Genomic DNA, 13,339 nt, shown 5'->3' with positions numbered 1-13,339 from the left:
AAATTGAGCGCACATTCATTTGAGCAAAGCAATGGCACAGTCAGTGGGAACAGGAAGGATCACCTCACCCGCCCAGAGTGGGGAGGGGAGGCAAGGGGAGAGAAGTGAACATGAATCCAGTCAGTCAGATTGCTAATGGCACATTCTCTGAAGTGAATAAAAGAAAGGGGAGGTTGAAAGACTAAGACTTTACTTTGAATATTATTGAAATGTAATTTTAGAAATGAAAAAACACACTATTATTCTCATGGCTGAGTAGATTTTCAAGCCTGGAAAAAAGACTCCAGTAGATCTATTGAATAATCTGATTTTGGCTCCAGGAAAGGAAACATGTTAAGAGTTATTGGCATACAAAAACTAGCTAAGGAATTCTGGTGATAAATTATATGAGCCGTCTCTACTTTTTGTCATTGAGAATTATAGAACTTCCATTAGTGGTTTATGTAGTTCCTTAGAGAAATGGAATAATGTGGTGATTTTTTTTTTAATACCTTTAGATCTTATACTTACAGAATCCTTTGAACCAGAGATTCTAGATCCCAGGCCTCCATGAGAGTCTAGTTAGAGATATGGACCTGTCTCCATATACTCTAAATTTTCACATGATTTTGGAGCTTACTGGACCTGGAGGTCCTGAATCCTTGGTGTAGAGAGAAAATTAGCTCCATATTGATGTAGATGTTCATTTCTTAGCTTAGTTTTAATCTGTTGTTCAGTGTTATGATCTTGTCCTTTTATACAGTTTATTTCACTGTGTGTTCAATAAAAATGCCTGTTGGCTTCTAATGTTCCTGACTAAATTACCATCATCCCTTGTCTGGACTATTTCAGGTGTATGACTAGTCTGTCCACATTTCTGGCTATCTCCAGTTTTTCTCCCACAGCATAGCTAGAGTAATATCTGTGAAAACAATCTGATGGTGCTACTCCTTGCTTCCAGCTTAAAACCCATCAGTGGTTTCTCTTATTGTTAGGATAAAGGCAAAAATGCATTCTCCCTGCCAGCCCTCCCCATCCTGTTCCTTCTCCCAGTATTGCTTCTTGTTTCTTTCTAGCTCTGCAAACTGGCCTTGCTCTCTCCTGCCTCAGGACTTTTATGTTTGTTGTTCTCTTGACCTGAAGGCTTTCCCTGCTTCTTCATCTGTATATCTCCTACTTTTCTCAGCTTAAATATCAGTTGCTGGTGGGAAACTGTTAAGGACCCACCTAATGAGGTCAAATCCTCCTATTGTAGGCCCTTCTAGAACTGTGCCCTTTCAGAGCACTCCTCACAGTTGCAATATTACAGTTTTACAATTTTATAAATATGCTTTTATTTTATTAATGTCAGATTCTTCCATTAATCTCTCAGACTGTGTCTTTACCCATCTTCGTATTCTCAGTAATTCATGGGTTGATAGTTGCCTAATAAATGATATATACAACTATAAATACTGTAGGATAGTTTATCCTTTGACCTGAAGTAGGTGGGGGAAAGCTTCATTGAGAAATTTTGAACTAAATCTAAAAGATACTGTGCAATTTAGATAGATTAAAAAGTTGTGCGATAGAGTTCCAGGCAGGAGTTGAAACATAATTTTAGAAAGGTATTAGAATTAGTTTTTGTCAAGACAGATACACATTTTCTGCATGGGCAGAAATGTAAGAAAGGTAGGTTGGCACTAATTTCATGAAACAGAATAGTTGCTGTCTTTGTTGCTGTTTGCATTATTATTGTGGTCTTTGTGGTAGTTGTTAGTTTATTTTCTCAAACTGAAAACAAGAAAAAAAAACAACAAAAAATATTAGCAGTGGCAAATTATACTATTTTGGTACATTATAGTTAGTTGTACTCATTGCCAAAGACCAATGTTCCTAAACCTTGTGCTTTCAAGCATTTTTGTCATTGATGTAATTCATCATTTTCCATGGTTTGGAAGACACTGTGAAGAAGCATTCAGTTGACAAAGCTACCTTGTAATTAAGGTAATGATATGAGACATTGGATACTGAGCCACACTTATACATACCTCTCCTTTGCAGTGAATAAGATTCACCCTATGTAAACATTAGCTTGTGCTAATAAATTCTAAAGAACTATTAGATGGTATTTTTGGTACAAGTATTTTAATGTTTAACGGCTTGCCTTAGCTAGATCATAATTGACCTGCCATGTTGCTTAATTAATTTTTGTGATACATTTTTTCCATAATAATCACAAAAATTATTAAGCAGTATTAAAATATTAATATCAGAAATTACATCATAAAAACATAACATTAAAAATATTGACTTTAAAATACTATTTTAGTAAATCAGTCTTATATCTCCTCAATTATTACAAAACAATTACAGCTCTCAAAACCTTAGCTTGGGAACTTCCCTAGTGGTCCAGTGTTTAAGCCTCGGCGCTTCCAATGCAGGGGGCATGGGTTTGATCCCTGGTTGGGGAACTACGATCCCACATGCCATGTGGTGTAGCCAAAAAATAAAAAAAAAAAATTAAAAAATTAAAAAACCTTAGCTTGTATCAAAATTAAAGCCTTCACATAAAGAAAACCAGTCTTTTTTTTTATTTTTTCAAGCCTATTTAAATTGTTTCTAGCAATTAAAAAGTTCTAAGATGTGGTTTTAATCTTGCATAATCATACCTTTGCAAGTTTCTATTTGTGTAGGTTGGCTTTATGGCTTATTTATGAAATCAGGTATTGTAATTTTATTAAAATGAAGTACTTTGTGTGTGTGTCACGTCAGACCTTTGTGGCACTAAAAGCCATTGTTGGCAATAAGCTGTGTTTTTTGAATTCCTAGTAAAACATGACCTCTTACTTCCCATTGTTTAATGGCACAGACATGGTTGGCCTGATTGAAGACATCTTCACATTGGGACTAGATTTCAGTGCTCTAGGTTTTGTGCATAGAAATCTTCTCAAGGAAAAGGGGTATTGTTAGGTCATTTATAGTCATCTGCTGCTGGGAATTAATCACCTAACAGTAAACTTGTAATGTAAATTTCGATGCCTTCTTTTTATAATGAACTCTGTTCTGCCTGCTAGATACATCATATTTGATTAAAAATTGACAATTGCTTTTCACAAGGAAAGGAGGAGGGGCATATTTTCAAAAGGTACAGGAATCTAAGCAAGAACTTGGATCCCAAGTGCAAACATAGTCTCCAGGCTGTTTGACAAAAAGTGTTCTGTTGCTCATCCACCTTGAGACGGACTTGTGGACACAGAGGGGGAAGGGAAGGCTGGGATGAATTGAGAGAGTAGCACTGACATACATGCACTACTGTGTGTAAAATAGATAGCTAGTGGGAAGTCGCTTTATAGCACAGGGAGATCAGCTCGGTGCTTTGTGACCATCTAGAGGGGTGGGATAGGGAGGGTGGGAGGGAGGCTCAAGAGGGAGAGGATATATGTATACATATAGTTGACTCACTTTGTTGTACAGCAGAAGCTAACACAACATTGTAAAGCGATTATAATCCAATAAAGATGTAAAAAAATAAAATAAAATAAAAGTCTGACCTATCCTTAAGGAACCTGTTTCTTTTTTTAAATGAATTTATTTATTTATGGCTGCATTGGGTCTTTGTTGTTAGGTCTTCGTTGCTGCGCGCGGGCTTTCTCTAGTTGTGGTGAGTGGGGGCTTCTCTTCGTTGTGGTGCGCATGCTTCTCATTGCAGTAGCTTCTCTTGTTTCGGAGCTCAGGCTCTAGGCTCATGGGCTTCAGTAGTTGCAGCACATGGGCTCAGTAGTTGTGGCTCGCAGGCTCTAGAGCGAAGGCTCAGTAGTTGTGGCACATGGGCTTAGTTGCTCTGTGGCATGTGGGATCATCCCGGACCGGGGCTTGAACCCACGTTGCCTGCCTTGGCAGGCGGATTCTTAACCACTGCGCCACCAGGGAAGCCTGGAACCTGTTTCATTCCAACCTCCCTAAGGGAGTTTTCTTAGTATCATTTGGAAGTTGTCAGGATGATTATGGAATTTTCCCTCTACTTATGGAAATTCCTGGGCCTTTCCACATGTGCTCTTTTCCACCTGTCCAAAAGTATGCTCTAGAACTTGTCTTACCCTGAGGGCATTTGAAGGAAACTTCAGCTCCTGCTGTGCTCAACTGGTTAATCCTGCCACAGTCTTTAAGAAGACAGTATCATAGGAGACCTTAGAGCTGATCTAGGTTTGAAATTAATCAACCAACTACTTATGTGACTGACTTTGGGCAAGTAGTTTAACCACCTGACACCTCAGGGTTTTCTTCTGTAAATTGGGAATAATGTTTCATAGACTTGTGAGAATTAAATGAAATAATTCACGTAAAGCTCTTATCACAGTATCGGATAGTAAGTGCTCTATATAAAGTAGCTAGTTATTTTACTGAGTATCTGTTTTTGTGTGTATTCCATAGGATATTATGTTCTCCTAGAGAAAGTATGATGATTGTAGTCCTACTTTATAGGTTTTTCATCTTTTTCAAAGGCATGTATTTTCTAAACCATACTGAAATTTGGGGTGAAATCACTTACCTTGACATATTGCCTCATTCTTACGGTTATTACAGGCTATGCATTCCTTCTCTTTCAAGAAGAGAGCTCAGTTCAGGCACTAATTGATGCTTGTATTGAAGAAGATGGAAAACTCTATCTGTGTGTTTCCAGCCCTACTATCAAGGACAAACCTGTAAGTAAATGCTACTCAAACTTTAAGTTACAAATGCAAGTTTTCCAAAAACAGTTTTGAAATGATCGTTAGTGAAAAAATAAATAAACTACCATTTTGAGTTCAATTTTTTAAAAATTCATATAATTTATTATATCTGGATAAAATATTAACAGTTTGTTTCCAAACCCATCTATCCAAAATTTTGAACAGTACAGTGGCACAAAGCTCATCAGCTATTAAAGGAGTGAGACCTAATACAGTAATGTCATTTTCTTCATAGGTTCAGATCCGTCCTTGGAATTTAAGTGATAGTGATTTTGTGATGGATGGTTCTCAGCCTTTGGATCCTCGAAAAACAATTTTTGTTGGAGGTGTTCCTAGGCCATTAAGGGCTGGTAAGTAGAATGTTAACAAATTTTGTTTTTTTAAAAACAATCATTTAAATATGAATTGATTAGGTACGCATTTGGTACTGTTGTGTACATGTCACCACTGGGTGGGTGAAGGGCAGATTCTCCTGCTCCAATAGTTGCTTGCTACAGAATTTTGAGACAAATTCTGAGAATTGTTCTTAAGACCATTAAGGAACTGGAGAATTGGACACTCATCTATCAATATTGATAGCTAACTCCAAACAGACTCTGTAAGAAGAATCCACTCAAATACTGCATTAATGACTTCTTAAGTGTAACTCTCTAAGATAATGAGAATTTGGGGTCTTTTTATGGAGGTTGATTCTGATATCTGAAGAAGAAATATGGGACTTTTTTTAAAGACACTTTAGATAAGTGAATGATAAACTTCTGTTCATCAGTAATCAGGAACCAGAGATCTACCAGAAGAGGTCATATAGGAACATAATTATAGATGTAAATGCCCGCCATACAAGCAAGTTTTATGATACTGTGTACCCTTGTGAAGTGTGTTAGCGCCTTCCATCACTGAAAGCATCCTCTTCCAGTATGGGAGGTGCATGTTAAAGAACTATTCACACATGTAAATACTTAACAGACATAGCTACTACAAAGAAAGACTAAGGGGAACAGAAAAGCATACAGCAAGGAAATGTGCTGTAGTCTGATATTTTAAAGATACTTGTATTTGAGCTGTCATATAAAGATTGAACAGAAGGAGCAGGGTTAGGTGGTAGGAGGTTGTGAAGAGTGTTTCAGACAAAGGGAACAGCATATTCAAAGATCTTCAGTGGAGGGAAGCATAGTGCCTCGGAGAGACTGAGGGAAGTCCAGAGTCACGGCCTAGGGTATAAGGAATGAGGTGAGAGATACAAGAAGACATTGAAAAGGTAAATAGGAGTCAGATCATACAAGCCTAATAGCTAACTTGTTATTTATCCTCAGAGCAACTGGAAACCAATGAAGAGTTCTTAAGTAAAAGAGAGACATGATCATAGTTTCATTTTTAAAAGACCAGTTTATTTAATGACTTGTGGAGAGGGGAGTCAAATTGAGAGTAGTTATACGTAGACCAATTTAGGAGCCTGTTATTGCAGTCCAGGAGACAAATAGTGGTGGCTTGGGTTAGTGGTAGTGGTGGTGGTGGAAGAGCCAAGTGAACAGATGTCACAGATATTTATAAGATAAATGCAAAGGCTGAATCTCAGTTTTCAGTCTTAAGCTACTAGGTAGACACTGGTACCACTAACTGAGAAGATAAAGAACACTGGAGAAAGAGCAGGTTGGAAGAAGATTGTGGTATTGATTTTGAAAGCTAGTTTGTGCCACCATTCAGAGTTCCCAAGGAGAAATTTCAGTTAAGCCATTGGTATCTGCTGTATTTTTAAGAGAATCACTCTTGCTGCTGTTTTGAAAATAAACTTGGGGCAGGAGGCAGAAACAAGGAGATAAGTCTATTGCCATGATCTAGATGAAAAAGAATGATACCTTGAAACAGGATGTTAGTGATGGAGGCAAAGAGATTGGATTCTAGATATGTCTTGGAAATCAAGTTCAGAGGATTGCATATACAGTGGGGAAAAAAGAAAATAGAAAGGATGAAGCCAAGGGTCTTGAGTTGGCAACTTCATCTTTTCCATTGCTCACTGAGTCAGCAAAAACTCACTCGAGTAGGTTTAATTGGATGGTGGAAGATCAGGAGTGCCATTTAGAACATACTGAGTGATGCAGTGTCTGTTAAATATCAATATGACTTGTCCAGTAGACAGTTGAGTTGTCCAGTTCTTCTGTGGTGAGAGCAGGTGAGCTCTAGTACACGAGAGAAAGGATTAGATTTAGAAAAGAGCATTATGCTATAGACTTTCACTTTAAAAAAAAAAGTACTTAAAAATTGTTGATTTACTGTGTTCTCTCCCATTTGATGTGAACTACTTTTCCTTTTCAAGTGGAGCTCGCTATGATCATGGACCGGCTGTATGGTGGCGTTTGTTATGCAGGAATTGATACAGATCCTGAGCTAAAATATCCAAAAGGTGCTGGTCGAGTTGCTTTCTCCAATCAGCAGAGCTATATTGCTGCCATTAGTGCTCGGTTTGTTCAGCTTCAGCACGGTGATATTGATAAACGTGTAAGTTGCATATTGGGAAATCATTTAAGTCCTATCGTGAGGTGCTGATCCAAAGCTTACTACCCTACAGAGTTAATAATGTAATTCAAAAACCGAGTGTTTATTTTTCTATATTCCTTTAGCTCTTAAAGAGTATTATATCAAAATATCCCTGAAATGTAAAATTCTTGAGCAGACTTTAAATTTTAGGTATAATACACAAAATATAAATATAATTTTAAAGGCAGTTCAAAAATTTTTATCAGCCAATAAGGTCTTAATATCCTTTAACTATAGAGGCAGAGCTTGTTTTAAAAACTTGTACTCTGGAGTCAGACTACTTGGGATCCCATTTCCACCATTTGTTCTGTAACCCTGGGCAAATGAACCCTCTTTATGCCTCTTATTCCTCACTTATAAAATGGAAAACAGTAATAGTATCTCTTTCACAGTTATTTTGAGGAGTAAGTGAATTCACATATGTAGAAGCACTTAGAACAGAGCTTGGCACTAAGTGTTACTTAAGTGTTACTTATTTTTGATTTATAAAATCTAAAATAAAAACACATTTTGTATATTTTCCTAAATATATGCAAAAATAAATATGTAAATAAAGTAAATATATGATGATTGTCCTAAACTTTAAAACATTTACTCTTTAGTAGCATTGCTTAGGTCATCACAATAAGAACTTTTAGGAAGTGTTATGGATGATAACTGTGAAAGCTACCCTATTGAATAATTTCTAATACTGATTACCATCTAAAATAAGAGAAAGGAGTGAACAAAACTCAATTGTTTCTTTACAAATCTATCTCATGCTAAAATCTGTGAATAGTTCCTGAATAATCATGTTTACATTTGTAGTACAGATGAGATATACTAAAAATATGAGGTAAATTAACTTTTTTATACCCATTACAGTAGATATAACTTGAGTGAGTACTTACCAGTGTAACAGTTTCTTAAGAAGCTTCTTCTCTGAGGCTGTACTGTTTTGGGGGCAGGGGAGCTGGTTAACTAATACCCGTAGACCATAGACTCTAGAAGTAGTCCCCAGAATTCAATTATCAAATCATACCATTTAGAAAAGACGTACAGCATAAGTTCAGTTCACATTTGCAAAGTGGCGTTTTCGTTTGCATTGTTACTAAAAATGTTGCCTCCCAATAAAGAAAGAAAAAAATTAAGTATCTAAGAAAAAGAGCTCTGCTTTTACTCAGACATGCTATGAAATTTTGTTTAACTGATTTGAACCTTAGAGTTCCTCTCATTCAGTAGTTTCCAACCTCCACTGCACATTAAAGTTACCTGAGAACTTAGGAAAACCTTGACATCTGGGTCCCACCCCCAGAGATTCTGCTGTAATTGGTCTGGGATGCAGCATGGGCAGCAGTAGTTTGTAAAGCCCCCAGGGTGATTCTGATGTCCAGCCATGCTTTAGACCAGCAGTCCCCAACCTTTTTGACACCAGGAACCGGTTTCGTGGAAGACAGTTTTTCCACGGACGGGCGTGAGGGGGTGGGGGGGGGATACTTTAGGCGGCAATGTGAGCGATGGAGGGGATGGTTCAGGTGGTAATGCGAGCTGGGGAGCAGCAGGTGAAGCTTCGCTCGCTCTTGCTCCCTTGCTTGCTTGCTTGCTTGCTTGCCCGCTTGCCCGCCGCGCAGCCTGGTTCCTAACAGGCCACGGACTGGTACTGGGCCACTGACGGGGGTTTGGGGGCCTCTGCTTTAGACCACTGATCTAGTCTAACCCCCTACTTTTGCAGAGAGGTGATAGGGTCACAGAGGAAGTTATTTACATATTATATAATTGTAGTGGCTTAATATGCAGAAGCAAAGGGAAAAGATTATTGCAGTGTCATGCTTCATACCCCTTTGTTTCCAAAATGATAGTGGAGGGCCAATTATTTGGGGCAAAATATTGATTCTTAAAGAGAAACCCTGGTACAAAGCAAGTGAATTGAGAAACACTTGCCTTCTTAAAAAGGCATTGAACTATCTGAGAGAAAAGTTTACTTTTTTAAGATATGTGCTACTAAGGTATGTTTTGAACTTTATTTGAAAGAATTTGAGCCTTAAATATTTTACAAGTCATTAGTTTTGCTTATACAAAAAAATCAAACCCTTAATCTTTACACCTTTCATCTCTCTAATAAGAATATAGTTATTAAACCATAAAAACAGATTAAATTTAAATTTATAGCTGATAATCCAGAGATACACAGGATACTTATTTGGAGGGAATTAAAATTGTTTATTCAACTCACCTTTTAGGCTCATGAACACTTTGAAGTTTACTTTCATCTCCCTGATAGCCATGAAGAACAATCACCACAAATGTGTAAATCATTTTAAATTTTATATGTTATTCCATGAGTAGTATAATTCACTGTGACTTCTGGTAGTTACTGAAGTGAATTGTGATATACTTCAAGTTGGCTAATTAATTATTAATCATTTTATTAGTTATGACTCCAGGTGATTGTGTATCACAGATAGCTCCTCTGAAGGGAAAAAGGGAAAATAATGGAAACTAAGAATAGTGAAGAATCAATGAAACTCCCTTTCACACATTCAAGAGCTGTTAGAGATTATTATTAATGGCAAATAGGTTTTGACTGTATTCTAAAATCATAAATTTGAAATCCAGTTTTTCATCTTTGAAGTTTTGATTTTGAGTTAAGTAGATTAGCTTCATAAAATAATATCTAGAATTTAAAAATATGCAAAAGATACAATTTAGTACAATAAACTGTCCAATATATATAAAATATGTTTATCCTAAACCTAACCATGAAATACAAATGCAAACGAAAACGTAATTTCATTACCCTTCTATCAAATGTTTGTTTTACAGTTCTTTTCATCAGTCAACTAGGTTGTTCCTAGTTTGCTTTTATTGTTTTTGTTCAAAATAATGCTGAAGAAAAATACCCTTATATATTCATTTTTTGCACACATGCAAGTATTTCAGTAGAATACATTCAAAATAGAAATTGTTGGGTCATTATTCTTTACCTTGGGCAAACCAAGCCCTTTAAACGCTCAATTTTCTCTTCTCTCCTGAGGAAAGGCAGAGATCTTAGGCTGCCTGGCACTATTCAGTCAGACAAAAGTAGTAACCTTTCATTCATAAAGTTATTACAAGCCAGAAAACAAGGCTGTTGCAGCTAATAGTAGCTAATGTTAATATACAGAGTATTTGCCATGTGCCACACTATCTTCAGTGCTTTTACTTGCATAATCTAATCCTTACAGCTCTATAAAGCAGGTTCTATTGCCTTTCTCACCTCACAGATACAGAAACTGAGGTTAAAAAGTTTAGTATTCAGAGCTGACCTAAGTCTGAGGTCTTCTACTGAGTCAGGCTTTCACAGTAGGACTTTGACTTCATATTTTATAAATACACAAAAGTCTAGACATACCCTTAATAAGGTTATCCACAGTTCTGGTTTGTCTGTACCAGTTATTTACAAGCAGGGTATCGCTCTCACCTGTAGTAGAGACGCATTGCCATGATCAGTGGCTGCTGGGTTATGCCATCTCACAAGTGGCACTGGAATGAGAAAACAAAGGTGTAAATACTATTTGTCTTCCATACCCTTCTGTTTTTCACTCACAGTCACCCCCACCTCTGAAAATATTAACACACAGGTGTTTTAAAGATGTTACTTCAAGAAAGGTGAGGGTGGAGTGTTTTGCGAATCAATTAGGATTGTATAGTTTTTTTAAATTATTTTTTGTCTTTGGAAAAGAGAGTTATTTAAATACTATTCAGTTTATAGTTCTCAGAAGAAAACATATCAAAATACAATAAAATTGCCAAACTAAGAACTCATTTAATCATATGGTCAATTATGAACATGAAACATAAAAAATGATTAGTGCAAGAACAAAATGATTTAATTTTTTTTAACCTACTGTATGGTGAAGCTATTACCCAGGGAAGATGCCTGCTTTCTCAGCATTGAATGTTGTTGGTCATTTTCTCTAGAACATTGTATGAACCTTTTAAAGTATTGCTAAAGTGACTTTTGAAGCAGACTTAATGGGATATGTTTTCTCTCTTTTTCTAGGTGGAGGTAAAGCCATATGTGCTAGATGACCAGATGTGTGATGAATGCCAGGGCGCACGCTGTGGTGGAAAATTTGCTCCCTTTTTTTGTGCCAATGTCACTTGCCTGCAGTATTACTGTGAGTTTTGTTGGGCAAATATCCACTCTCGTGCAGGACGTGAGTTCCATAAGCCATTGGTAAAGGAAGGTGCTGATCGCCCACGTCAGATCCACTTCCGCTGGAACTAAGAATAGCAAACCTGCCTCTGTTTAACAAGGAAAGAAAGGGTGCATGTGGCTTACTGTGTCTGAAGATACTGACATGCAGAAGAAATAAGTGCATTCTTCTGCTTTCACCCCAGCTATCAATACATGCATCTTTATCAGCAGCCAAAACACTACAAGCCTCTTGTTTTTCACCAAAACCCTACATCTCAGGCTTACTAATTTTTGTGATATTTTCATGTTAATATAAAATGTTTTTTTGTATTTTCTCCAAGTTATTTTTATATGTAAAGTTAAAATTAGATATGAGAATGTTTTGCGTAGGGGCAAACAGTCTGCTGCTATATAGTGGGTGAAGCGTGCACTTATTTCTAAACGTGGGTTTTTAACTTCAAGATCTGCCCCAGTAATTTACCAAAGGTAGCAAAATAATAGTGAAGATGGAATATGTCTGCTACAAATGCTTATTTTTATTGTTGCTATTTTCAGTGTATACATAAACTAAAAATTAGGGTTGATTTTTTTGCTCTCCATTTTGACTTGCAAGAAATAATACCTCAAGATAATCTGATTTATTAGCTATTTTTAAACATTTTTAATCACAAGCTGTATTAGCTTTGCTGCTATATAGGTGTTATGTGTAAATGCCACCTATTAATACGGGATTGAAAACGTTAGAGACACACTGCATTGCAGATAAAATGCAGGCAGCACAATATGGCCTAAACTGCCATAGTTTTAGAATGTGAAAAAAAAAATGCATGTTTACTTACCTGTATACACCATATGCATGCACTAGAATTATTAACTAACAAGAGGTGAGGTATTGCAAATGTTCGAAAAAGCTCTCTTGAATCTAGGTAGCATGAACAAATTATAAAATTTGTTTAAAAAAAGCAAACTTGCATGCATTATTGTGACTTCAAGTTAAAAAAAATGTCCTACATGTGTACAATATGCAAATTAGTTTTAGATTAGAGAGTGCAGCCATTTTGTGATCTGGTCGGTAGTGGAATTTGATTTTATGCAGACTGGATGTAATATTTGTAATCCCTGTGCAATTTTGTGATGTGCGGTTCTAATTCATGTGCAGTGATATAGTATAGATAAAAGACTGAGTAAAAGAAAATTACTAGAATTTTAAGGAAAGTTGATTTTAGCCCCTTTGATAGTTCATGGTTAAGACATCCTTTATAAACCAAAGATGGCCAGCACACTGCTAACTGGTCACCAAATGTAAGACCCACAGGAAGCCCATATTTAAACAAAGGAACTTTATCAAAGAATGCAAAACTTTAGTAAACCTAAGTAAAGTCAAAATGGAGATGGGGAAATATACAGACGGCTAGTTGCATAAAATTCAATTTTACCTTAAAGATAATGGTGAAATCTGGCTTAAACTTGCATACATGTTTGACCTATGTATATTGGGGTCTTCTGTCTAAACTGGGGTCACTGTTGCATGGAAATTGTTGTTCTTAATGGTTAAGAATTGCTTTTTTAAAAAAAAATTTTGATGAAGGAGTTTTGGTAATGACTTTGCTTGCAGTTTTTTTGAGAAAGTGGCATGGAAACATGCAATAGTTAATGAGTTTCTTTTGGTACTGAACACTATTAGAATATCATTAGTGATATTTTTTCTCTTTAGAGCATTTTTAATGCAACTAGCCCCTATATTTTAATGTAAGAGTTACTCTGCAATCTAAGCAAAGCACCCAGCAATGGTAGATGTTTTTTTTTTAAATGCTGAAATAAGATTCTTGACTCTAAAGAGAGAAAATTACAAGGGTGTTGCCGTATTGCAGCCCCTTGGGACAATCCTTCACGTGAGCAAAGTGTTGATCTTAATACTGGTTGTCTATGGTGTGCTTTTTTGTACTGTAAAAAT

The 13,339-nt window shown here is 36.5% G+C and overlaps 1 protein-coding gene across 6 annotated transcripts in view; it reads left to right on the top strand.

Moving 5' to 3' along the window:
* The window catches only part of CPEB2 (cytoplasmic polyadenylation element binding protein 2), a 62,954-nt gene that overhangs the window by 47,706 nt on the left and 1,909 nt on the right, over positions 1-13,339 (top strand). For all 6 annotated transcript variants that reach the window (XM_024741796.1, XM_024741795.1, XM_024741793.1 and 3 more), the window contains 4 exons: positions 4,546-4,664; positions 4,927-5,041; positions 7,006-7,187; positions 11,248-13,339. The exon at positions 11,248-13,339 is cut by the window's right edge and continues 1,909 nt beyond it. In XM_024741796.1, the coding sequence (XP_024597564.1) occupies positions 4,546-4,664; positions 4,927-5,041; positions 7,006-7,187; positions 11,248-11,475 (644 nt within the window). In that variant the 3' untranslated portion in view covers positions 11,476-13,339. The remainder of the gene's footprint in view (positions 1-4,545; positions 4,665-4,926; positions 5,042-7,005; positions 7,188-11,247) is intronic.

Source organism: Neophocaena asiaeorientalis, unplaced genomic scaffold (assembly GCF_003031525.2).
Source record: "Neophocaena asiaeorientalis asiaeorientalis breed wild unplaced genomic scaffold, Neophocaena_asiaeorientalis_V1.1 scaffold218, whole genome shotgun sequence".
Lineage (NCBI taxonomy): Eukaryota > Metazoa > Chordata > Mammalia > Artiodactyla > Phocoenidae > Neophocaena > Neophocaena asiaeorientalis.
Note: the sequence above shows the minus strand (reverse complement) of the source record. Positions and strands in the feature narration are given on the sequence as shown.